The 26,569-nt window shown below is 35.2% G+C and overlaps 2 protein-coding genes across 2 annotated transcripts; one reads left to right on the forward strand and one right to left on the reverse strand.

The window, feature by feature from the left end:
- Window positions 1-128: 128 nt before the first annotated feature.
- Window positions 129-14,307, reverse strand: LOC113695607 (uncharacterized). Its single transcript, XM_027214734.2, has 18 exons — window positions 14,158-14,307; window positions 13,599-13,898; window positions 13,296-13,419; window positions 12,695-12,776; window positions 10,318-10,451; window positions 8,501-8,688; window positions 8,259-8,383; window positions 7,894-8,169; window positions 6,950-7,075; window positions 5,808-6,062; window positions 5,407-5,547; window positions 5,034-5,333; window positions 4,731-4,904; window positions 3,374-4,358; window positions 3,073-3,242; window positions 2,262-2,672; window positions 1,957-2,170; window positions 129-1,020 (listed from the first exon to the last, which is right to left on the reverse strand). Exons 1-18 carry the CDS (start codon window positions 14,177-14,179, stop codon window positions 449-451), a joined length of 4,599 nt encoding a protein of 1,532 aa, XP_027070535.1. The 5' UTR covers window positions 14,180-14,307; the 3' UTR covers window positions 129-448.
- Window positions 14,308-22,322: 8,015 nt separating this feature from the next.
- On the forward strand, window positions 22,323-26,101 carry LOC140009304 (adenosine kinase 2). Its single transcript, XM_072054438.1, has 12 exons — window positions 22,323-22,672; window positions 23,207-23,260; window positions 23,367-23,413; window positions 23,519-23,550; window positions 23,632-23,733; window positions 24,149-24,216; window positions 24,649-24,725; window positions 24,820-24,917; window positions 25,009-25,079; window positions 25,171-25,237; window positions 25,315-25,498; window positions 25,787-26,101. The coding sequence occupies exons 1-12, from the start codon at window positions 22,587-22,589 to the stop codon at window positions 25,927-25,929; spliced, it is 1,029 nt and encodes a 342-aa protein (XP_071910539.1). The 5' UTR covers window positions 22,323-22,586; the 3' UTR covers window positions 25,930-26,101.
- Window positions 26,102-26,569: the final 468 nt, after the last annotated feature.

A 26,569-nucleotide genomic window follows, 5' to 3' on the forward strand; every position in this document is an offset into this window, starting at 1 on the left:
GTATCATGACGTATCAGGCTTTCCGGGGCAATGGACGACTCGTCTGGAATGCTTAATTTAACTACTCTTCCAATGAATATTCCAGTTCAGCGAGCTACGCAGATAAAGTAAGGAATTAGAAAAGGAGAAACCCAAGTAAATTGCGTTGCGCTTCCTTTGTGCTCTTTTCAATGAGTGAGACAGCTGACCATCCACCTAGAGAAGCAGAAAATTAATCCTATGCCGAAAAAGAAAGCAAAGCAGCAACAGCTATTATACAAGGATCCCCACAAAACTGAATCTAAATACAGCAAGGATTCATCATCCATCAGACAACCTTCGACTACACAGCGATGGATGATCCTACCAAGGTGATTCAGATGAGCGTTTCAGCAATCCTGGGGTAAATTGAGTGAGCACACATCATGTCAACATTATGTCGAATGGTGACACCACCTTGATGTGACACTCAGCAAGGCCTGGATATCAAATGTACAACTTCCGGAGAGCATATGGTGTGTCTTAGATGTGGAGCAGGTGCCCTTACTTCACGTCCCGCATTCAAGCTTCCTGACAGACGGATGTTTGGGATAGAGGGTGGCCTGCAATGACTGGTTGAAAGCACTGATGGATGGTATGGTCCCGTTAGGGTCTCAGAGGAACCAGTCTTTGCTAGGCATGTTGAAGATGGGGAATATGCTGCATTGGTCCCAGTTTGTGAGATAGCTGATGAATGGGCCATAACCTCCATTGCAGAGGTTTGAGATGGTGGCGTGGGCACTGGCAAGTTGGACGAAGATATTTCAGATCTCTGGGTAGTATGGGCAGCAGTTTGCTGTCCTACCAAGTTGGAAGTCTGAGTCTCTATTGAATTTGGTTCTGGAATTGCAGTATTCCTTGCAGCAGCTTGTTGAACAGCTAATAAGTTGCTCACCACCGGTGGTGTCGGGTTCCCCTGTGCGCAAGGCCCCGACATAGTCCTGCAGCTAGGCTGTCTAAAGCAAGATTGATAGATGTCACTCACGAAGGTTGCTAGAGTCACTGCCATACACAATTAAAGCATCAGAAGCTACTAATTGGTTAGGCAGAAAAACTTTACATCATAACTGGTAAAGATCACAAAGCGGTAACATATTCCCAAGAAGAATACAGGAAAAGCAAAAATGTCGCTAGGATGTAATTTCATATTTCACTAAGGGTCTGTTTGGTTGGAAGTAAAATGTTTTCCTTGGGAAAATATTTTCCGTGGAAGTAATTTTTCATGAAAATCATTTCCCTTTCATCATTTTCAGGTGTTTGGTTAGCTTATTGAAAATATTTTCTTACTTCATTTTTCTGGTGTTTGTTTAACTTTTGAAATATTTTCACTTTTATCTCTATCTTTACTTTCTACACATTATAACTACATACTTCTTCCCATGCAAAATAAGAAAATTTATCTCATTGTTTAACTTTAAAAAATCTTGGAGAAATATATATATGAATAAAAAATATCTCCTTAAGTAATAAACAAATTGCTGGTCATTTAGTGTCAAATATCAATCACATGCAATGCTTATTGTGACATATATCTTGCACTCTCACTGCTGAAAGTTTCTCTAGAAAAGAATGTCCCTATCATACATAATTAATTACTGGCATAGGATGAGTAGGATGAGGTTTTTTTTTATTTTGAATATACTAGGGGGAGGGTTGGGTTGGGTTGGGTTGGGGAAGTTGTTTTCCATAAGATGAGTGAAAATATTTTACATAGGAAAATGTTTTCAGTAACTTTTGTGCAACCAAACACGGGAAATTAGGAAAATATTTTCCTGAAAAACATTTTCACCCGAAACAAACGGACCCTAAATCTAATTTTGGAAAGATCAATAGTGGCTGCCATGGTTAAAATTATACACAGAGCACAGCCTTTAATCCATGTGCAGAACAGTACAAATGCCCAGCTCAGAGCAAGGGCTTCATTCAAGAAATGCATACCTTCCTGCTTTCCTTGTGACTCAGATGCAGGGAAACCATCTGCATTCAGTATCATGACCTCCGCTAACAATTTCTGTGTACAGGCTATCTGGTAGCAACTGTCAAGAAATGTTCTCTTTTGTGCCAACACTACCTCAGAATTGTGAATTAACAAGTCATACTTCTTACGTATCTCCTCCAATTCTTTTTCACACTCAGCTTCAAGCTGTAGCTTCTACAAAATAATTATCAAAAAGGGTTTTAGTGTCTCATGAAATGTTAAGTGCACGTGTTTAGAAGATTAGAAGGAAAAACAGAGAACTAACCATATCTTCATGAATTTTTATAGCATGCTCTCTGGCTAATTGTATTCTTTCCATCTCCCTTTGAAGTGAGTCAACGCACGCTGGCTGTGGACCTTCAGATGTGCCTGATGATGCTTCAGTTGGATGATTACTTGATAAATCAGGACAAAAATTCTCCTCTTCAAGATTTGCAGCATCTGGTTCAGTTCTATCAATAGGAGTCATAACTGGCTGCAGTTGCAAATTTCTGACCAATTGCGGAACAGCATCAGCAAGTGACCAAGTTGAGCCCTCAGTGGTTGTTTGTATGGTGGCTTGGACCTGGTAACCAAAGGCATTCACTAAATTGCGACTATCATTATGACTTTCCCTTGATTCCAAAAATTCACCCTCTTCATGTTCAGCAGGGATTGAATTAGTAGATACAGGCACCTGTAACAGTTGCCAACAACAATTAAGAAGACATGGACATAAAACATGGCAGTATTAACTTCATGGCTGAAGGCCAGAATCAAAAGTAAAAAGAAAAACAGAAATCACATTCCGAGCTTTAGTTACTGACTCAAATGCATGGCAACCTTTACGCCACAGTTAGCTACATTAACCTACCTACTACAGGGACAACAAAAGAGAGGCTAGAGGGGAACGTACAATCTATCTTTATGTAAAGCAGCCAATAAACTATGCTAGCATGACACTGCAGAGAATTGGATTAGCAGAAATTGTGATCACCTGAGTTCTGGACACGCATGTGATTCAAAAAAGAATTTGGCCTCTATGAGTAATAATAGAACAGTACAATATTCCTCCTTCAAACATAATTTGTGTATACCTCAGAATGGTCGGGCATTCCAACATCACAAGCAGTAGCAGTCTCACCGCAGGAGTAAATTTTCCTACCATGATCTCTCGAGCTTACTGCAGCTTCTTTGCCATGTTCTACTCGGACACGTCTCTTATGCAAATGTCTATACTCTTTAACAGCTGAATTTGGAGAATTCCCTGCAGCAAGCAAAGATTCTAGTCATACCAGATTCAATGTATATATATCTTGAATCTGTCTCAGCATATGTGGAAATTTTCTGAAAAAAATTCAACGAAGAGAGCGCTAAACTAAAAAGAACTAGAACTACCAGCAAATCTCTTCTTCTTGTCTCCTCCAGGGAGTCTTCTTTCAAACATGGGCTTTTCATTTGGTGTTGGTTTAAGTTTGGCATCTGTCCTGCCTTTCTTTGAAGCCTCTCCTTTGTATTCAGTTTGCTTGGACAAACACGCAAAAGGTGTAACTTTTCTTTTTCTCTGCAATGGCCCAGACATATATTTCCACCTGGGCTTCCTCGCTTCAAGCAGATTTGTCCAGAAAATATCGGGTGATTCATCTTCTCCCAATTGTCTACTTGCAGGGAAAGTGTCCACTGAATGGGTTTTCAACTCACCAATTAAAGAAAGATCTTTTCCATGGTCAGTCCCTTCAAATTCTTCTACCATCAAAACATATTTAGAATTGTTTCTTCTGCCAGAGAAGAAAGTAGAACCCTGTTCAGTGCTATTGCAGGGTAGTAAGGCTGACAGCTCTTGTAAAACATCTTCAGAAAGAGTCTGCTCAAAAGAGTCAAATGGCTTTGAAGATGCAGAAATTTCATGGTTGCTATCAAGCTTACTGAATAGACGGGGGGCACCCCAGGCTAGTAACTTCTGACAAATACTCTGCTTTATGTTATTTATACTGCTATCAAGAGTCACACCTTCCTTAGCAAGAATCAAAGCTTTCTCTTCCACTGTATATGCTGAATATAGACGGAAGATCTTCAACTGCTCAAACTGTGAATCTAAAGTAATCTTTTGCAGAGCTTTTAGGTCATTCACAGGATCCCAGTCACTGTTAAATATGATGATTGTATCCACAGATGAAAGCTTAGTGCTAGGAAGACAAGCTCGAGCTTCGATTAAACATAGAAAATTCCCATTGTCTTTGTTGTTGAACATGTTAAAGGCAGCTCGCTTCTTTGAACGAGAAATTTCGACATCAATTCGTGCATAAGAATCTGTACCAAATTTTTGATGAATAAAGTCATCAAGAATATCTCCGATAGAGATCTTCCCAGAACCCACAATTTCCTGTCACACCGAGAGTAAAGAAAACACAGCATCTCAACATAGTTATCTAAGCAGAAATACTCAACATCAAAGACAGACTAAACCCAATTGCAAGAAAACCACCGTGCTAATGAACCAGCATTACTTGTTCTTCACCTGAGATTACATAAAGTCCTAGGTGCTACTAACAAACAAAATGGATCTAGTGGTATAATAAATTTTGTGCTTTATGCTTGGAGGTGTAACAAAATTTAACAGACATCGTATGACTGACACCAAATGTGTATACAAATATGTCAACATGAGAAATATTTCAGATGGGTCTTCAGGTTGTGAAAGTGATGAAACTAAAAAAGTACGGTTAAAACAAATATGACGAATTGTATATAATACCTGAAAAAGAAGGAGCACTCTCAGTCCTCGTCTTTTAATTTCTGGAAGTATCTTATCCAGAAGTTGCAATTTACCACTCATCTGAATTTCAACATCAAAGTGGTCTGATGCAGGTTTATCTTGTAGCACTGAATTTCTCAAAGACCGATCCACCAGGTAAGGGTGATCACAACACTGATTGTGAAGGTCAAGTCAGAAGGATGTTATCTAGAGCATATTACAGTAAATGAAGCAAGGCAGAAGAAAAGTTTTAAGCTAGATGTAGCTAACTTATCAGTTAACGCTCAAAGAGGAATGGCAAACCTTTCTGGTTGTTTCAACTAGGTCGTGGATGGAGATATGTGTATCACTCCTCAAACGTGAGCAAAGCACCACCGAATTCGAATATAAAGAAGCACAGTACAGTTCACTTTGCACCTCAGTAAGCATGGCTGGAACCCAAAACTCCATAAACTTGACTTGCTCGTGTTTGCATTCATATGCAACAAAACTTCCCAATCTTTTTTTCAATTTAGAAATATCAGCCCCCAAACAGTTTTTGCTGGCTCCATCATATAAGGGATCAAGCAAAGAAAGAACATCAAGGTAATTGAAGCTCCGATCCTGACAATTTTGAAGGCATCTATTAATGTAGAGGTGGCTTAGAATCAATGACCAAGTAATGCATTATGCATACCTTTATTTGACTACTAACAAGTAGCAGTCTCATATTAGCAGCTAGATCTTTTATTTGCTCCAAATGAACTGACATTGTGGGACGTTGGCACTCATCTACAGCTATTACTTCCCACTTTATGGGCTTTAAATTTTCTAGATCCTGAAAAGCCATAAACAAGAAAATGCTTACAATTCTCCAAGGAATCCAGTATAAAAAACTATTATGAAGAGCACCAAGTCATTTTCAACAGAAAACAGCGTTTCAATATGAAGGCATCATTTGAACACACAAATATCAATTCAAGCAGAACAACCCGTAAAAAGTTATCAAACGAAAGTAAAGAAATTCAGATGCCTCAGCAATTATCATCCACATATCATTTAATGCTACAGGAATCCACACCATGAGGTAACATGTACCTCAACAACAGTGACAGATGGTGATAGAAGAACCTGGAACATGATGCTGCCACCTTGGTTATAAAACTCTAAATCCCTTATCATGCCCCGAATATCTCCACTCCCCTTATACACAAGAAGATTCACATTTGATGCCCAGTGCTGAAACTCAGCTTCCCACATAGAAAGAGAGGTTGAAGTAGTAATAATCAGAAAAGGACCACTAGTTTCCTTAAGCAAAGATAAGACAAATAAGACCACCTTCACAACTCGTTCCTGTAGATTCCAACATTGCACAAATAAGTTCTACAACATCAATGAATCTCTAGAACTGCCAATACTAGCAACAGAGGAGATAGAGCAAAATTCTAAGATGAGAAAGCTTGAATGACATGCTAAAGCTGAGAAAACTCTAGAACCCTGAATGACTAGGGATACAAATCAAAACAAAGTAGAAATTCAGGGGGCTACAGCCTGCAAATTGGTATAGGGAAGGTTCTCTTTGACCTCAGCCGAGCAAATCTGAAACCAGTCAAAGACGAAGACAGAACATATATTCAGCTTAATACCACATTCACGGCTTAATGCATTTCCATTCTCAGGATGCAGTCATGCTAATACATGGTACAATACTTATCTGACCAAACTTGATTACTCATACAGCTTCGAATTTTGTTCAAGCTTAGCTTGTTCAAATAGAATCCATTTCCAAATGAGCTTAGTTGCACTTGACAAACAAAAATGAGCTTGGTTTGAGCCCATCATTAGCCAACCTAAAGTAGCCTGACTCCTTCGTATGCTTCAAAAATTTTTTCAAGGAGTGAAGCGTTAGATGAGTGTTGTGCTTAGTTTCTATAATAATGCTTTCTCAAAGTGAATAGCAAAAGAAATGGCAATATAGTAGCAAAATAATGGTAAGAATTTGAGCAATTCCTCTGAACAGTGATTATTGTATAGGTGAACTACTTTAAGGATGAATTATCTACTGCAATTCTCAACAAACTTTATTTTATCCTCTCCTTTCCTTTTCCCATCTCTTTCTCTTCCCTTTCTGCTTTTCTTAGTATAGAGAAAATGAGAAAAAAAGAAAAAAAAAATGATGTAAGAAATAAGCATATGCATTTGGGATATAATGTAACATAACTTTCCATGAAAATATCCACCTGGGGATCAATGACAAGAGCATTTTGATTCCTTTGCAAGCCCTCGCGTAGCTTGTTGACATAAATTAGATTATCTGGACCTCCGAAAGGAAGTTCTGGAAGTTCAGAAAGTGATATTTTCCTTCTCTGCAAAAAAGCATGTACAGATCTGAAAAATGTCAAGCTTCTTATTAACTTCAATAAAGAATGACTTGTATGCGGGCACCAAAACCAACCAGAAAGGAATGCAACATTACAACATAAAATTCATCTTTTCTTTTCATTACTAACCCACCAAGTAATTCTTTTACTTGTTCTTCTTGGTTAGAATCTGCCAGGCATGAGAAGAAGAGAGGATTTGTTCAACAAAAACACCACATTTGTAGTTTGTTTATTTCATGAGACTATGTATTAAGTAATTTCATAGTTGTGTCTATCAGGAGGCTAATGAAGCTCCAGAAAGATAACAACCAAGGAGCCTTGGGCCAAAAATGAAACTTGAACACTCTTACGAGGCTTAAGATAGACAAGTAAGAATTTTTAGTGCTAAACCAGGATACAGCTGACATCCAAATATAAAGTTTCCTAGCATTTTCTTATCAGTCAGTATAATCCCGTTTCAGAAAGAGGTCAAGTGAGAACCATTGACAGGATAAAGTTAGAATCAACAGCAACAAATGAGACTTTCATTGGAAACTCAAAGCCTGGCACAGATATCATGAGAGTTTCATTGGAAACTCAATCATTGTGTTTAAGCAGATTCAATTCGATTCACGTCTCCAAAAAAAATTCTGGTAAAAAATTTCAAAAACAATGTATGATCAGAAAGAAAATGGTATTTAACTATTTATAACATTTACATGTTAAAAAATAATTCTCCACAAGATAAAGCTGTGCTATTTAGAATACCAGTATTCGTCCTGTGAATAATTTAAGTTTCTTTCTTGGATAACTAGGGGAAATACCTTGTCTTCCTTAGCATGGTGCATCTCTACTTTTTCTTTTTCATGGCGGATTGCAAAGTCACTTTTGAGTTTCATCACTTTAGGAGTCCTGAGAAATGGAGCATTTTCTAACTCCAATGTTGCCTGATCATAGCCAAGCCCTGTCCATTTCACAAGCCACTCATATTGGCAATGATCATCCTCATGAAGAGTGCCACAGGATTCCCTGGGAAATAGTAATAACCTTTTTGCTAAAAGACGTTGTGGCTCACTCCATTCAGGTTTCCAACTTAGTTTCTGAAGAAAACGAAGATAAAATAAGTTGCCAGTACAATTTAACTTTCCAAAGTCTATTGGCACAGGAGTGGGAATAAAGATAAACTGACTTGGTTTTTTTTCTTGTGTCTTTCTAAAAGTGCTGGAGCCTCCAGGAGTAGTTTTTCCTCTGGAATCCAACAATTGTGAACATGAGCTAGACCTTTGTACTTGACCAAGTACTGCTTCTGCATTGCTATGATCATGTTAAGAAGTCACTCCACTATGATATCAGAATGTATCTAGCAATAGCACAGGCTATACAACAACTTAAAACAAAAGTTGTGGAGGATGTATTGGCAAAATCATGTACCTGCATTAGCTGACACACACTCAACATCTAAAATAGACTCTATTCCCTCAGACACAGTACGTACACCCATTTCCATTTTCCTTTTAACACACCAAATACAGTGCCATACTCCATGTGGAAAATAGGTAAATGGTGGGTTGACACAAGACAGATGGAACCTCCTGCCACACCCTTGTCCAACACAACACCTGAATACATCAGATCAACAAAGTACAGATTATATTTTCTGACTTACTATAACAAAAGAAACTGATACTAGCAGCACCATGCATGCACAAACTTGAAGTTCATTTAACAGAGACTTAGATATTGTTGTGATAAAACAAAGTTCTAAATGATTATATGCACAAACAACTATCAATCTTTTATATAAGAATGTAATAAAGATATATCCATTCTACAACTAGAAACAGGTACTTCCTACCAGAAAATGCACAATATTGTTTTAAATCCAAGCACTCAATTTTCTGGTGGCAGATACTCTTTCTGAGAGTCAAATGCAAGATCATAAACCACAAAGCTTTAACAGTAGAAACCATGGCAATATTTATCATGATAATAGCTAAATACTTCATTTAATAGGGCACAATGGGATGCAAAGTAATTGCCGATGTCCAGCAATCCCAAATATTCAACCAGTGCACTGAAGTCCGAAAATCATAATTTAAAAAAAAAAAAAAAAGATGAACCACTAACAAAAGGCAATATGTGTAAGCAACAGGCATACCCCTTATTGCTTCATGCACAGACAAAAAGAAAGATGTGGAAGAAATAAACAATTAGAACAGCAAGGAAAGGTTAGATAAATACAATGTGATCAAAGCTAATGGTAAACTTATAATGGTCCCAATGGAGAAGTATATAAACAAAAGTGAAGTCCAATATAAACTTCAAAAAAAAAAAGGCTAGAAAACGGAACTTTTTGAAAGTTTTAAAGGAAAGTTGTTTTTAACACTTTAATTGCTCGATGTAAAACCAATAGGCGCTTTATTCTAGACAGATGCAACTAAAAATATTATCCTTGCCACTGTTAGATTGATTGCAGCAGAAGTAACAATTGACTGTGGTATGACAGAAAAGCAGCTTAATCTTTAACTGAAAAAATGTTTATGGTCTTCTTTGCATTCAGTGAGTCACAAGGATGAAGGATTAGCAGCTCCTGTATGGCCAACTTTTCCTGCTTTTCAATTGCTCCAAAGAACATAGAAAATATGGATATATTGCATATCAGGATGACAGAGTTATTACAAGCCCCAGCCGTGTTATATAAGTAAGCAAACCTCTCAGGAAATTTTCCGACAGGTATAACTCAAGACACTGATTTGGCCTAGGCTGACTAAGAAGTAGCATTGCAAAGTTAACTTTGGAGTTGCATACGCAAAGGTGATAAGTTCAACCATGAAGGATGGATCCAGGTAGAAGCACCCTGATACAGATAATTTGGGGGAAAAAGTAACATTTGCTTTATTTACTGTAGCACGTTTGTGAAGTGTATGTGAGATAAAAAGATGGTCAGAAAAGGTGCTTAGGAAATAATAGGAAAAAGTTTTTAAAATAATTTTATCCAACCACACCAAATTCTTTTTAAGTTTCAGAGAACAATATCATAGAAATCTACATATATACATGATCTTTAGAAGGCTAGAAGAAAACACTATCTGCTCTGAATGTCATCACAGCATATGTTCTCCACTATACTTCATTACAAGAAAATAGGAAATTTGAGTTCTCCACAATGATGATGATGTTAGTTATCAGCAGAAAACATGAAACACAAATTAAAGCAGGACATATACAATAAATTATGAAACACTCACAGGAGCTTTCCACCATTGCCACAGATTACACAGCTCTTATCCTCACTTTTGATCTTAACATCTTGCTGAGAGTCAGAGCGAAGAGCATGATCCTGGTTGTTTGTAGACTCCCAATTTAGTTCATCCAAAGTGTTCTGTTTCCATGTAGAGCACAATAAGATACCAACAATAAAAATTACTTTGGTCGTATAAGAAAGCCTTGACCATCTCTGCTTGAAGTTTTTCAAGTAAAAAAAAGATATGTGTCTCAATCTATTGCAGAAAATGAATCTCAAAGGGCACATACACAATAAAAAGACGAGATATTTTAAGACAGAGCATATGGTCAAACCCAGATTATATAAAAATAAAAATAAAAAAGGTGATTTAAGATTAGTGATAAGAAAGAGAAGCAATAAGATTAATGCAAATGCAACGAAGCTGTTCACTATTTACAAGCCAACATCATAATCAAGAATAGAAAAGAACTAAACCAACAGGAAATTTGGTAAAATTTTAGGAAAAGTATACTAGGAAAAGACAATGATGAAATAACTGAGTAGAATCTAAAATAAATTCAAAAATGTAAATAAACCAAAAAAAAAAAAAGAGTTCACTGACAGTATTAATTAGGCCAAAATTTGAATCAAAATCCTTACGCTTAAAAACTGAAACCCACAGTTACATATGTTAAACACTATATCATGATCCAACTACACAAATAGCCAAAGTGTTAGATATTTTACCAATTCTAAGTAGTTCCTTTGCACCACAATAGCATTGAAAGTCAGATTGATAGTAAGAATCCCACGGCAAATTGAATAGATAATTCTCAAATAGATATTCATTCTTGCAATCCAAATTTATGACCAGATTTTTAAACTTAAAAAAGGATTGGTAGCTTGAGTCTCTGTCTACTGGACATTCAAATAGTCCAAGATAGGCCCAAAGCCTAATACTTTGACAAGAGATAAGATAATGATTCTGTAGAATGAGCTTCTGCAGAGTCCACATTCCAGTTCTAAAAGATTCCTCCCACAGATGGATATCTAGAAGTGATATTTCTTGCATCATCCTACACATGGAACCTAAGCCGTCAAAAAGCCTAATATGATGGAACACTAGCTCCAGTCAATAAATACCAAAACCAACACTTCCTCCACACATATAGAAATGCAGATGCAACACCTAAATAAACTTGTTTGCGATTAGACCTAGGACAAAGACTTAGTAGTCTATTATTTGAGATATTCAGATACGGTGGAGGAAATGGATCAGAAAAGGGGGTATTCTAGTTGTAAGATATCTAATGAAACCACCGCTGGAATTGATATTTATCCAAAGAGAGAGATCTCAAATATTTGGAGTTTCTTTTTGTATATTATATGGATGATCCAACCCGCAAAGACTGTGACTGGGAATTGTTTGATTGTCTTACAACTAGAATCCCCCCTTTTCCAATCCATTGCCTCCACCATCGCGAACCCCACTTAGATCGGGGATGTTACACCCAATTCGATTGTTAATATATCTATGATTACTAGTTCTGTCATAAATGATTCCACTTCGACTTATTTGTCAAGCAGGTTAATGTTAATAAATACTTGGTAGAAAGTATAAAAAAAATTAAAAAAAGAAAAGAAAAGAAAAAGTCATAACAAAAAGAAATGGTAATGGGGTAATGGGGCCTTTGTCCTATATGTTCAAATGAAAATCAGGTGAACCTTTACCTGTAGTAGAGCATAAACCTAAAAAGATGAAAGAGACCCACTCAAGAACAAGAGAATACCATTGTGATTTGGATTGAATTTTGATGAAATCAAATGCATTGTTGCTCTGTGTTTGTAACAAGTTTTCCTTAATAGATGATCAATATCTTCAATGCATAAATTTTTCCTTTTCCAGCTTTTTTTATTAGCAATAAACAGTAAATTTAAGCAACTTTTCTACCAAGAAGATGATTTCTCCCTCGAACTCAAAAAAGGATGTCAAAGTTTATTATCTTCTCTCTGTCAAAAGAAGAGAGCAGTTGGAACAAATTATAATCACCTATGACCTCAAATGCATTCCAATTAAGATTTTACAACTAAATTGTGCCATATTGGTAAACAGATCTCATATTGACCTAGACTGATAGTTGAGGTGACCATCAAGCAAACAAGAGTCTACAACTTATCTTTTGAGTTCAATAATTCTATGAAGTGTTTTTCAAGTCCATTAATGAATATCAGCATACACAAGCTTCTTGCAAAACCATACTTCACATTTAAGAACAACAAAAATTCCCCAACCACCATTTCCTTCTGCAAACAACTCTTTTGAATTATTATATTAAACAAAACAACAAAACAAAGAAAGAAAAATGCCTGAAAATGTTAACCAAATAAAAAGTACTTACATTAACAAAAGTCACTCCCAGTGTATCAGGGCCTTGTATCACATCGCATGAGCATGTTTCTTGTGTTTCGTGAGAAACCATCCTGCAAAAATTATAGATTGATATTGAATGTTAACAGATTCCAGAGGTCATGAAAACTTAAGGACAAGGGAAAAGTCTGAAAGATTATGCATGCCATGCAAAGAACAGACACAAATTTAAAATGCAATTCATGACAAGACCAAAATTATGGGAACCCAAAGAATTCATCCACCAATTGTCATCTGAGCACCAAAATGCATTTGAACATAAAGTACCAATCCCTTTGACACAAAACTAGATGTGAAACAAGAAACATGTGTCGAACAAGCTAAATAAAAAGTTTGGCAAAACAGCCGGAAAATTGAAAATGACAAAGTTGTGGACTATGTTACTGGAGCACACTAATGAAAGTGAGAGAAAATACTCAAATATTACGATCTGTCAATTTCAATGTCCAATATGCTGTGCTTCCATTTCATCTTGCTTGGTCACAACTCAATGAGATGCGTGTTTAAGATGGTATAAACGAAGAGGCATCCAAAAGCTGGCAGTTTAAGAAACAAGAAGAATAACAAAATACCGTTTCCCATCACAAGATGAATGGGGTTTCTCAACAATTGCTTTGCCAATTTTGTTTAAACTATTAGCCTCAGCAACTCTGCCATCTTGTTGAAACAGCTCATTCCTCTCTTCAAGCACGAGATCTGTCAAATACAATAATGGATTACATAAGCAGTCCAATTAAATTGTACCTTGAATGGATTGCTGTGCGGCAGGGAAGATACAATGCCACAGTCAAGAACATGATATCGTTTTAGCCATAGTGACACAGTCCAATAAATAAATATGTGTGTGTGTGCACACACATAGTAAGAACTATTACCTGAAGCATTGGCTGTTTTGGCTCGGTTCTTCCACAACTCCTTAAATCTGCGGCCATCTAGTGCCTTCCTTTTAATTTGGTGCAGAGGCTCTTCACCCTTCTTGCCTTTTCTAGTACCAAATTTGGAATGCATCCCATTCTTCTCAACAATAATTTTATGTCCTTTCATACCACCTAAACTCGAGCCAATACCTGATTCTCTGAATACTAAAGTACCGGAGGAAGAGTATCCCTTTCGCTTCCAAAAGTTGCTAGAAGAATTTGATATACCAGTAGGCACACAACTCATTTCTCTTTCTTCTGCAATAAGGGTGACAGTTCATCAGTATCTGGAAATTCTAACTAAGCCGGACTTGTCCGTGAAATGATGACAGAATGCCACGAATAAAGAAAAGGCGCCCGAAAAACTCTTAAAATTTCACTCCAACAGTGAAGAGGGGCTCATAATACCCCCTTCCACCACCTCACGAAGACACAGAATTACTCTATAGTACGTTAAACCCCCGCTAGTTTGCCCCCTCCCGCAAACTCAAAAATCCCAAACTGCAAATCCCTGCACCTGAAATTGCGAAATTGCTCATGACAAATCCTTCCACCTTGACCAAAAGCCCCCTCCTCGACACAGTAGCCGAAAAGAAAGGCTCTGAACCGCGTTCTCCACTTCTTCCATATACCACCAGCACAAGGCTGATTTCCTGGTGCCGGTGTCCATGAAATAACTTAAAAATAAAAACCTTCGAATTCCACCTCCATCCCCCTCACTGACTTCCACAACCCAAAAAAAAAAAAAATTTGAAAAACGCACAGCCATCTACCTACATATAAGAGGGTACGTTATGTTAGCCCATAGTACATCGAAAAAAAGCTAACATGGAGAGAGAACCACTCATGTTTAGCTCCATCATTGCCATTTCCACTGCAGTACAGAATGATGGTAAAATGAACAACAGGGGACTAACTATTCCCCAAAAATAAAATAAAATAAAGAATACACGCAAATACAAATTCCAGCAGTAGAACGACTGTCCCAGTTTTCTTAGCTCCCAAGAAAGGTTAGTGATATTAGTGTATGCTCTAGCAGTACAAAGCCTTTCCAATTGATTATTCATGATTTGCCCTTTTCTTCTTTCTATCAATTCTGCTGGAATGTTGAACAGGGGGTTTCCAACTCGCGACCAGATTAAGAACAGACATTTGAAAAAGCAAAAAATAAAAAATAAAAAAACATACAAGTCATAGAATGATGCTGCTGGGCTCAACAATCCCGGAGCATTTCTCGAAACAAGTAATCAAGAAATTGTTGAAGATTCGAAGATTTGCGTTGTATGCTGGCAAAATTTTGACTGAGAGCATAATTGCGTATCCCTGAACGGTGAACAGTTGAGGGCAAATTATATTTTGGCTTTTAGTTACTGTAATAATATAAATTGGCAGGGCATAACTAAAGAGTAAAGAGTGGAGATGTACTTGAAAGAGTTATGGAATTGCAAGTTTTGTCGCCTAGTGTAGCCCAGTCGGTAAATATTAAAATATTATATTCATACTTATTACTTTAAAAAAAATTTGTATTTCATATATTTAAAACATATTTTAAAAAATACTCATTTTTTTAATTAATCATATAAAATATGTAATAAACTTTTAACATATTATACTTTCTGAATTATATTTTAATTTTTAAAAAAAATAAACTTTGAATAAGGATAATAGCAGTGGTTCACGCTTTGGTGAGGAAAAGACCTTTGTTTGGATTATATTTTCCTGAATTGTTTTATGAAAAAATATTATTATATAATTTGATATATATGAAATAAAAAATATATTAAAAAAATAAAACAATTTTTTTAAAAAAATCTGCAATCCAAACACACCCTTTTCCTCGTGGCGGGGAGAAACAACGGAAGGACGACAACACGCAGCGGTGAGATCGATGAGATCGAGAACATTAAATGAAGAGAGAGAGAAGGAGTTAGCAACCGCAAAAAAAAAAGTATGAACTATGAACAAAAAAAGGAAGTGTACCGTAGCGCGTGGCGCCAAAAATCGAAAGTGGTAGCTACGGAAAATTTTGACCGCGTACCGTGGAAGGAAAAGCAAAAAGGGCGCCTTTTATCGGACAATCCATTCTGCGATACAAGGCTCAAGCAGAGAAATGGTACTGTATAAAACCTGAAATTTCTTGAAGATTATATTATATTCTAAAAAAAGTTAAAGAAAGTTAAAGTACTTTATTTAAATTGCAGATTATATTCTTGAAAATTTTTCAGTTGGATTAATGTTCACTTTTATATGTTATAAAGTACTTTATTTAAAAGAAAAGACAAGTTTAGTATTACCTCTTTTTAAAAAAATAATAATAGTAATTGTGTTTGTTTTAGTATTGTGTCATTCATTCTTTGTGTTTGACTTAAAATATAATAAACTAAAAAAAGCATATATAAAAGTAAATATTAATTCAACAGAAAAAATTTCAAACTCGTACTTTATAACATAAACCTTAAATTCTAATTTAAAATACTGCAACTAGAACTCTAATGCTTTGGACCAATCTCTACAAAATTATAAGCAAAATCATTTTTTGTGAAAAATTATCCTAGAATTCCAACAAATTAAGTTTTATTCAAATCTGAAGTAAGCTAATATGTTAACAAGTCATAAATATAAATGTCCAAGTTAGATGTTGAGAGAAATAATTAATTAGAATAAAAATAATAGTTTAAATTGTAATGCTTAGAGATTAAAAATACAATAGACGAATTTCTAAAGAAAAAATAGTTTTAGAACTTACCTTGGGAGCAATGGAGTGTTGATAACCTTAGTTGAAAACACGAATTTATAATACAATAGCAATTAAAATTGTGGTTGCCACGATGACAGCTTGACTTTTTATGTTGATCCTACTTTTCTTCTATAATCTCCTTATATTTTTTAGAAGTGACTTCATTTAGGTTTTTTTAATGGCCAATGGTTAACACACTTGTATTATGCTTAACTTACCATCTTAATACATATAATTATAATTAATGCATCCACTGCATTTTAACACTTTTTCAAATAAAAGACGACATGAAACCCGCTTAATGAATGGCCAATTGGGCACCCAATAACCAAATCATTTAATTAAAGTTAGAAGACTATAGGTTCATAATTAAATTTGATTATTATACCAGTTTGGAAGGTGAAAGTTGTTATATTATAACAATGGTATAAAGAAAATGAGTGCTTTAATTAACTAATAACAAAATTTGTTGTCAAAATAGTTGAAATTTTAGTAAGTTGTTACAAATAGATAACTCAAAAGTTGTTTGTTTTTTTCCTTTTAGTTTTGTGATGGCTACCCTTCCCAGCCCCTAATGGCTACACCCTGGGATGCAATTTTTTTGGTCAAATGGAACTTGTCATGTAATTACAAGTAATCGCTTTTCATTTTGAAGAGCCAATATGTCTATATTTTACTAGATCCCTATTTGCAGTCTTTTTATAATAAATCAAAGAGAATACATTACAAGTTGTAAAATATTTGGAAATAGGAACAAGTTAGTGAAAATGTTTTATTGATGCATACTTAGTGGCATGCAATAGCTCTAAATATTGATATGTTTGCACTTTATTAATATCTTGCTATGCTCAAAAGTATTATGGAGTGTTTGGATTGCAGATTTTCACCAAAAAAAAAAAATTGATACGTTTTTTGCGAACACATTTTCTAATCACATTTTTTACATCACATATATCAAATCGTTACAGTAGTTTTTTTTATAAAAAAAATCAGAAAAATGCAATCCAAATAAAGCAGTGTATATGGATGTTCAGGTATTCAACTATATTTTAATTCTGGAGGCTTTTTATGATTTATCCAACCTTAATAGTGAGGTGTCCTAAATTACATTGAGCTATTTGGTAATCATCATAGAATTAAAATAAATTAGGGGAACAGGAGATTAAGATTTGGGGGAGGATCAATAATGATGTATATTTTTAAGGGAATACTTTTACGCTTTTTGTAAAAATTGAGGGGGAAAGTGTAATACTCGATAAAAACCTTTAATGTTATAATGGGACGTCAAAGGATATTTTAATTTTTGAAGAGCCAAAGTGTAATATTCAGCCAAAATCTCGAAGAGCCAATAGTACACCTTGTCACCGTTGGCCGTGGAGTATGCGAACGCCCATTTTCACCTCGCTGCCCGGTACCCAGTTAACTTTCATGCTCTGTACGGACCAATCATTTGTCTCGTCATTTTGTCTGCCAGTACGTGTCAGCTCCATATTCTTTCTCCCCGCGAATAACGAAATTTCTTCTCTACACTGTAGCGGTATTCTTTACTATTAGTTATATACAAAATAGGAATGATATGTATCATAATTACTTTTGATGCACACTTGTTTAAGTTGGAAGGTAACATGATTTTAATAAATTTAACGTGTCATCTATGAAAATAAGTTTAAAATTGGTATAAAAGTGGTACAATCTTTTAAAACTATAGTAAATTTATTCATATTTTTAGTTTCATAATTTTCAAATATGTTTGTATTATTTCCATACAAATTTATATGCATAATTTTGTGAAAGACATATTTTTTTGCCAAATTTGCAGTCATACTTTAAATAAAGTCGCATATAATATACATACATGTAACATTTCGTATTATTCCCGTCCTGTAATTTATTAACTGAGCATAGGCACTCTTGATGACTGCTTAGTGAGAAGGGATAGCAACCATTTGCCTGCTACATCTGAACAAAATGTAAACGCATGCAATAAAAATATAAAGTGTTTAGTGTCGCTGTCCTAATTCCTGTAGCGTGCTGGTGACTGATGAGTTGATACAAGATGAGGGTGAATAGTGAAGCCAGCTAGGTACACACTCGTCTTTTAGCGTGAAAGATGATTTCTACCTCTGATTTAAGGCCATTCAACGGATTGGGTTCGGGTCGAAAGTGAAAATTTTAGACTCAAATCAGTTTTAATATAGTTGATTCTGACCCAACCTGTATATCCGATTGATTTTGAGTCTAGATTTTCAAAATTGGGTCAGGTTTGGGTCTATCTGAGAAGAAAAAAACCTCACAAAAAATAAGATTCAGAACTACCTACATATTAAGAAGTTTGAAAAAATGAATTACAATTATTTCAAAACTAAATCCAAAAACAATCACAAATTAATATCCAAAACTAAAACAAATCAAATTACAAAACTAAATTATAAATAACTTGCAATAGTCAATCCAAAATTAACCACAAATCAATCTACAAAGTCATTACTTAATTGATAATTTGATAAAAGAATGTATTTAGAAATATTTATATTTTATAATTATTAATATATTATTCGGGTTCGAATCGGATACGGGTCAGAATCCTATATTTCGTATCTGATCTTTTTTTTGTGTATGGGTCCAGGTATCAAAATTATTTCTCAACCTATACTCGAAAAAATTATCGGATCCGGATCCAAATCCAATCCGTTGACAGACCTACCGATTTACATGAAACTCATCTTTTTGTTGTTGAATACAAGTGTCGTTGAATATGTGCATTAATTTTTGTATCTTCCCACTACAAAACTTTGGTTCAGTGGCCACCAGTCTCTTTTTGAATTGTAAGTCGGAAGTTCAAACCTCACTTGCAATGAAAAAAAAAATCAAAAGAGATGTTAGAACACTCCCTTTTGATACTTTTTGAATTGTAAGTCGGAAATTCAAACCTCACTTGCAATGAAAAAAAAAATCAAAAGAGATGTTAGAACACTCCCTTTTGATACAAATGTTATCGCTACCCAAAAAAACTTTGTATCTAAATATTGTATTGATGTGATATCTCTATTTTATGATAATTCTTTATATTTACGATAAGAACTATTTATCTATGTAATTGATTAATCTCTCTCTCTCTCTCACGGCAAAAAAGAAGCTTCGTCTGGAATGTTTTTTTGTAAAACCAATTACCTTTCTTATTAGCAAATAAGATATTTGCCCTAAGCATATGTACAACTCTAATTAACTATATATTAGTCTCTAAATTAATTTTAGATTAAGGTTTGTTAATGTTGTTTTAGTTAATTGCCTTAACTTTATATTGAATGTTTAAAACATTTTGTTTGGCATTCCTACATAATCCTTCTTTTGTTTAGTATTCATATTGCATATTTTTTCAAAATTTGGCTCATTTTAAGTTTTATGTATAACATATCCTTTTTCATTCTCAAACTCCTTTTAAAATAGTTAGTGAAAATAGTTTTATTTAAATAAATACTTGGATTTCAACATTTGTGTTAAAATATTTAATCATTCTATTGAATGCAAAATGACCTGTACAATTGCATGCAAACGAAACTAGTATATATATAAAAAAAAACGGGGTTTAATCATTGTTTTAGTAGGTTGTTGAGTTGACTACTCTAATTTTTGCCAAGTGAAAGCCATCTTAATTTTTTTTGCCCACTTATTCACTTTTTCTGTTTCACTTCCTCAACTATAACAACTTTCAATTAATATTTTAATTGCTTACTTTATATGAGTTTTTATTAATTACTCCATCGGAATTCTTTTTGTCAATCACTACATATGTTTCCATTTTTTATTTGTTTCTGATCATGTTTTCTATCCTTATTATTTGGTTTGTTTATATATTCTATTACTAAAATATGAATAATTTCCTATCTTACTAAATTTCGATATGTTTATCATAAATTTCAATGAATTTATCATATCATATCAATACCATATATCTTATAATAATTCACTGTTTAATTTTTTACACGGTAAATTATTGACTTGGTTACTCTCGTATTATACTATATAGAGCCCTGTTTTTTTTTGCCATGTATACATATTTCAAAATTTATTTGCCCACTGTTTAATGTTTTATTTTTATTTTTTTAACACGAATCATTCTTGTCTTTTTTCCACCAACTTCCTTTCTTTAATTTTTGTAATTATTATGTTTTGCACCAATAAATATACAAGTTGAGTCGAGCTGACCTTATGAGTAGTTTGGTTTGTTTAACAGCTATATTTTTTCCGTAATAGAGCTTGTTTGATGTGTAAGGTTTGTATGAATTAGTGATTTTTTTAAAATATTACACTACAAATACGTTTTCAACCGCCTTTTAATTTTTTTAACCATCTTTTCATCTCGTATATATTACATTTGCAAAAAGTTTTACAGTATTTTTAAATAAATTAATATTTTATAAACACATTTTTTTTCAAAATTTTTTATGTGTAAAAGATGAATGGGGAAGAAAAATAAGATGTGAACGGGGATAACAATTAGTAGCCTGTTTGAATGGTGTGCTTTTTTTGAGCGCTGGTATAGTTTACTGAAGATGTTTGTTTGAGAGGAAAATTTGTCAAATTAATCTCTCATATTTAAAAACAAAAAGTTTTTTTAGTCCTTCACATTTAAAGTTAGTTACAGAAGTTTTTTCAGATATAAAGAAGTACATCTCATTAGTTCCAAAGTTCGTTTTTGCTCACCATTCTGATCAAAACGTGCATACCTCTCTCACATAGCCCATAGTTTCAATGGTTTAAGTGAAAACCATTTCGTTTCCTTGAGAAACGTATCAGCCAGATAGCCACGCCACCAAAACTCCAAATATAAATCTCGATTAAGTAAGGAAAATTTCTTTTGGGTTCCTTCGGGGTTTAGGTTTGTAAAAATTGACGTAAGCTTTTTGGGCTTTAAAAGAAAGTAAGGAAAATTTTAAAATTTTTTATTCTTCAATATCATGCTGACAACGGCGCCCGCGATGAATTTGCAAAAATCAGATTGCATTTTAGCTTATATGTTTTATTTCCTCTTTAGATTGCAGCTAAACTCTTGCTTAACACAACCGACAAATTGCTCATCCAAGAAGCAAGTAAAGCAGCCCAAAACAAATTTTGTGTTTGGATTGCATTTTCCGTCATTTTTCATGGAAAAATTACTGTAGCGATTTGATATATGTGAGGGAAAAAGGTGATAGGGAAATGTGATCACGGAAAACGATAATATTTTCCGACGAAAACCTTCAATCCAAGCAAGGCCTTTCCTTTTCGAATTATTCTTTTTTTGCTCAGCTTTCAGTCAATTGATAGTTTTGAACAAGTCAAGTATTTTTGACACCAATTAACTGCACATTAGAGGATTATATCACTTGAAACAGCGGCAAGTACGATTTTACCTAAAATGCAAAAATATCACATAACCAAATTTCACTCCATACCAATTTTCTTAGATGTCTTTTCTAGACTTCTAGCTCTTGGTGACTTACAATTAGGGTTTTTGTGCCTAAAAAAATAGGGGAAAGAGGAAGAAAGGATTGGTGGTTTATATTTTTCTTTTTTTTTTAAAAAAAAAAAGAGGAAACAAAGTTTGTTTTTATTTTTGCCCTTAAAATTATGGGCATGTGAAAGAGACATGCATTTTTTTGTTGGAAAAGTTAGAAAATGAGTTTTGAAACCAATCGGACGGACATTTTTGTATTTGAGAAATTATTATGTCTGATTTTAAATGTGAGGGACTAAAAAAAAAGTTTTTTTTCTGAACATGTGAGAGATCAATTTGGTAAATTTAGCTGTTCAAAGCACACAAAACACGTTTTGAAAGAACACCGGAATTTGAAGACACCTCAACTACACTACCTAGTGCCTACCATTACCAAGGCATGCTGGTTGCTGGGGCGAAAAAAATCACAAAAATAAAATCAAGGGGATCCAGCCGTCCAAGAGTCCAGATCTGGAAATCAAAATCTGGTAAAGGTCCTGCCCGCTGTCACTCTCCTCACCCACCCCGCCTCTCGTCACACAGTCGCTCCAATATTAAACCTGTTGCCTCTTTATTATCTATATATATATACACATAGGCCAAAGCTCACATGCGCTCGCCATTGTACCGACGTCTTCTCGCCCCCACTACCCACCACAACTAATCCTCTGGCTTGTTAGCTATTTTCTGTGGTAGCCCTGTTAGCAGAGGAAAAAAATAATTGCAGGAGAAAATGGCAGCCGAGGAGGGAATACTTTTAGGAATGGGGAATCCCCTCTTGGATATCTCCTCCGTTGTGGACCAGGAGTTCTTGGACAAGTGGGATTCCACTACTTCCTTTTTGTTTTTCTGTATCTTTTGCACACCAGATCCATCGAGCTTTGCATTTTCTTTGGCATTCATTTTGATGGCTTTTATTTTTGTCGATTATATAAACGTTCGGTTTGGATTAGTGCTTCTTCATGAGGGATCTACCTATTTATTTTTCTGGTTTTATAGTTGATAGATCTAGGGACCTGGAATTGGGGTAGCTGGTTTACACATTTTTCTTGGTGTGTCTGTACTCTGAACTCGTTTTTACGGATCTTTGATTTGAGTAGCATAGCTCAACAACTTCTGATCCAATAATATGGTCTGGGGAGAACGCATTGCCTGATGCAGGTCTTTTTTTTTTTTTTGGCTGCAGTTAGGCCCTTTTTTTGCACGTGACGTTGTATATGGATTGTTTTAAGTTTGTAGAATTTTGTGGATGTAGCTTTTGTCGGTTGTGGTGCCAATTGATGCTTACCTTATGATTGCTTGGTGTGACACTGTGATGGAGTATTCATTGCCTGCTTTAATATGTTGTAACAGATATGATATAAAGCTGAATGATGCCATTCTTGCAGAGGAGAAGCACTTGCCAATGTAAGTAATCTGGATTTATGTAATTTTATTCTATAAGCTTGCTGAAAGGGTCATGTTTCACCTTAAGAATCCTCTGAATAAGCTCCCCGTTGGTTCACCATCTCAGGTATGAAGAGATGGCATCGAAGTTTAATGTAGAATATATTGCTGGAGGTAATTTTCTGATGTCACCGATTTAACTCTTACAAGCTGATTGCTCTGGAATATTATAATGAGCACTGCCCTTTCCTGACTAATGTTATTTTTTTAACAATTTAGGCGCCACACAAAATTCAATCAGGGTTGCTCAGGTATGTTTATGTTCCTTTCTTTAGGCACTATTTGAGTGTCTAGCTATTTCAGAAGACTAACTGGCAGTTTGTTATCTGCAGTGGATGCTTCAAATTCCTGGGGTAACCAGTTACATGGGTTGCATTGGAAAAGACAAGTTTGGGGAGGAAATGAAGAAAAACTCTGCACAAGCTGGTGTAAATGTAATGTCACACATCTGATTTATCTGCTTCTCTTATGCATGATGCATTGACTAGCTTTTTTATTTCAGTTACAAGATTATGGGTCACATTTGCTCTTTGAACCTAATCTTGGTATTCTGTATATTTAGTTCAGTTTTATAATCAACAGAAATCCAGAGTACCTTGAATAACATTAAATTATAGTGCTGGTGTAAATGTAATGTCACACATCTGATTTGTCTGCTTCTCTTATGCATAATGTATAAACTAGCTTTGTTATTTCAGTTACAAGATTATTGGTCACATTTGCTATCTTTGAACCTAATCTTGGTATTCCATATATTTAGTTCAGTTTTACTTTGTTTTATAATAAACAGAAATCCACTGTACCTTGAATAACATCAAATTATACTCTCCCTGTTCCATTTGTGTTTAGGTTCATTATTATGAGGACGAGTCTGCTCCAACGGGTACTTGTGCTGTTTGTGTTGTTGGTGGTGAAAGGTCAGTTTTGCTGAAAATGGTTTAGACAGAATAGTTTGTAAACTTGTCCTGAACTATCCCTGCTAATAAGAACTATCGTCCACAGGGGAAGTGAAAAGTGAAAATATTTACCTTGTCTTTTACTGGGTTAGTGTGGTAGTAATTTGCTTTTCTGCAGACAGCTATATGTCGACACTTCTGATGATCATAAATTTGTTGTTGTAAACAAATTTAGGATATCTAAATATCTTCTTCTTCTTCTTCTTCTTCACATATCAGCTCCCTTCTCAACAAAAAGGATCTTCTTCCCCATTTTTAAATTGTCTCTTCATTGCTGTCATGCTTGTTGTGCCTGATCTGACAGTTAGCAGATGTCTTATTCCTTTCTTTCATGAAGTTTAGACTGTTATTAACAGACTGGATTGATAAGAATACAAATGAAACCCTATGCAGGTCACTTGTTGCTAACTTGTCAGCTGCAAACTGCTATAAATCTGAACACCTGAAGAGACCAGAAAATTGGGCCTTAGGTAAGCATTTTTTCTGTTTCTGTTTCTTTTTCCATTTACAGGTTATATTCTCTTGTGATCTGATATCTGATCTGTTCTCTTGGTATTTGGGCAGTTGAAAAGGCCAAGTACTACTATATTGCTGGATTCTTCCTCACTGTTTCCCCAGAGTCTATCCAGCTTGTTGCTGAGCATGCAGCTGCGAAGAACAAGGTAAAACTTTTGACCTCATAGCTAATCCCTTCATTTGTGTTATGCTAGCAGGCTTTGTTTAAGACAGCTCCAACATTTAATGCATCTGCAGGTTTTCATGATGAATCTTTCTGCGCCATTTATTTGTGAATTTTTCAAGGATGTACAAGAAAAAGTTCTTCCGTAAGGCTGATGTTTTGTAATTTTTAAAGTTTTGAGGTATGAATCCATTAGGAAGGAAGCAGATTAGCCAATGGCTTGTTTTTGAGTGTAGGTATATGGACTATGTTTTTGGAAATGAGACAGAAGCAAGAACCTTTTCAAAAGTCCATGGCTGGGAGGTAACGACTACATACATGGCAGTTGATTTGTTTGATATATCAAATTTTATGGTGGAACTAACTGCTGGAATGTGCAGACTGATAATGTTGAAGAAATAGCTGTGAAAATTTCACAATGGCCCAAGGCATCAGGAACCCACAAAAGAATCACTGTCATTACTCAGGGTGCTGATCCAGTTGTTGTTGCAGAGGATGGGAAGGTCAAGCTGTTCCCTGTGATAAAGTTGCCAAAAGAGCAACTTGTCGATACCAATGGGGCAGGTATGCACATTGTTTTGTTTTGTATTTTCTCTTTTTACCTCATTTACGCATTACCAGCTTACCCAAGAAAAATCACATGAGAAACAAACTCAGGAGCTTATATCAGCATGCCATATACCTGTTAATACAGATACTCCATCAATAGTTTCTGGTATTAAGGACAACCCCAGTCTAAGAGCACCAAGTATATTTGTTTATCTAATTATTTTGCATTACAGCTATAAGCTTGTCACTTTTGCCATTTTCGTACGACTTGTAAGTTCAGCCTTTTTCCTGCATTTTCCCCAGGTGATGCTTTTGTTGGAGGGTTTTTGTCACAATTGGTTCGAGAGAAACCCATTGAGGATTGCGTTAGGGGTGGTTGCTATGCAGCAAATGTCATCATTCAGCGGTCTGGCTGCACCTACCCTGAGAAGCCTGATTTTAATTAAGGCATCATTTTTTTTTTTAATTCAAGTAGTTTCTCTTTTTCTTTATGCATTTGGCCTATTGTGAAACTCATTGTTGGCATAGTCCTACATCTATTTGCTCCGCTCATCTTGGTTGCACTATTTCCTCGATTTTCACCTAATGATCAACGGGATTCGTTTGTTACCCATCTTATTAGATGCGTATTCTTCTTATTGTTGGTGACGTTCCTATAGTTGTCAACTATTTGGAGGGCACACTAGCTGCTTGTCTCCAATGGTTTTATAAATTGATCATATTACTATTGTACCCGGATTATTTTGTTGGCCAGTTTATGTTTCTTGATATGAAGCCCTGCCTCTAGACTGTTTTTCGATGCAAGTCGGTGTCTGTCGTCGAGGGGAAATGAATCGCTGTTTGTTAAGATTCCATTTTCCGGTGTGCACCCAAGGGGATTTACAAGTCTACGGAGCCAGGATCATGTTGCGTAAAAAGTCATTTTATTATTACCCATTTACTGCTTATGAAAATTTGGCGAGTTGGATGAGATAATATGTGTTTCATTTTCGCCACGATCTAACACGGTAGAGACCATTTTCGCAAACTAGAAACAAATACTTGTTCCCAAAAAAAAAAAAAAACTGTAGCGCCATAGCTAAGTTA

Source organism: Coffea arabica, chromosome 6e, assembly GCF_036785885.1.
Source record: "Coffea arabica cultivar ET-39 chromosome 6e, Coffea Arabica ET-39 HiFi, whole genome shotgun sequence".
NCBI classification, from domain to species: Eukaryota; Viridiplantae; Streptophyta; class Magnoliopsida; order Gentianales; family Rubiaceae; genus Coffea; species Coffea arabica.

What these genes read in the sequence shown, in the direction of transcription:
- LOC113695607 (XM_027214734.2), bottom strand. Translation starts at nt 14,179, where the DNA reads ATGAGCAATTTCGCAATTTCAG. An exon ending in GTGTGTGTCAGCTAATGCAG is followed by an intron (nt 8,384 to 8,500) that starts GTACATGATTTT and finishes ACATGATCATAG; the next exon opens with CAATGCAGAAGCAGTACTTG. An exon ending in CATCTGTCACTGTTGTTGAG is followed by an intron (nt 5,548 to 5,807) that starts GTACATGTTACC and finishes ATGGCTTTTCAG; the next exon opens with GATCTAGAAAATTTAAAGCC.
- LOC140009304 (XM_072054438.1), top strand. Translation starts at nt 22,587, where the DNA reads ATGGCAGCCGAGGAGGGAATACTTTTAGGAATGGGGAATCCCCTCTTG. An exon ending in ACCAGAAAATTGGGCCTTAG is followed by an intron (nt 24,726 to 24,819) that starts GTAAGCATTTTT and finishes GTATTTGGGCAG; the next exon opens with TTGAAAAGGCCAAGTACTAC. An exon ending in TGTCGATACCAATGGGGCAG is followed by an intron (nt 25,499 to 25,786) that starts GTATGCACATTG and finishes CATTTTCCCCAG; the next exon opens with GTGATGCTTTTGTTGGAGGG.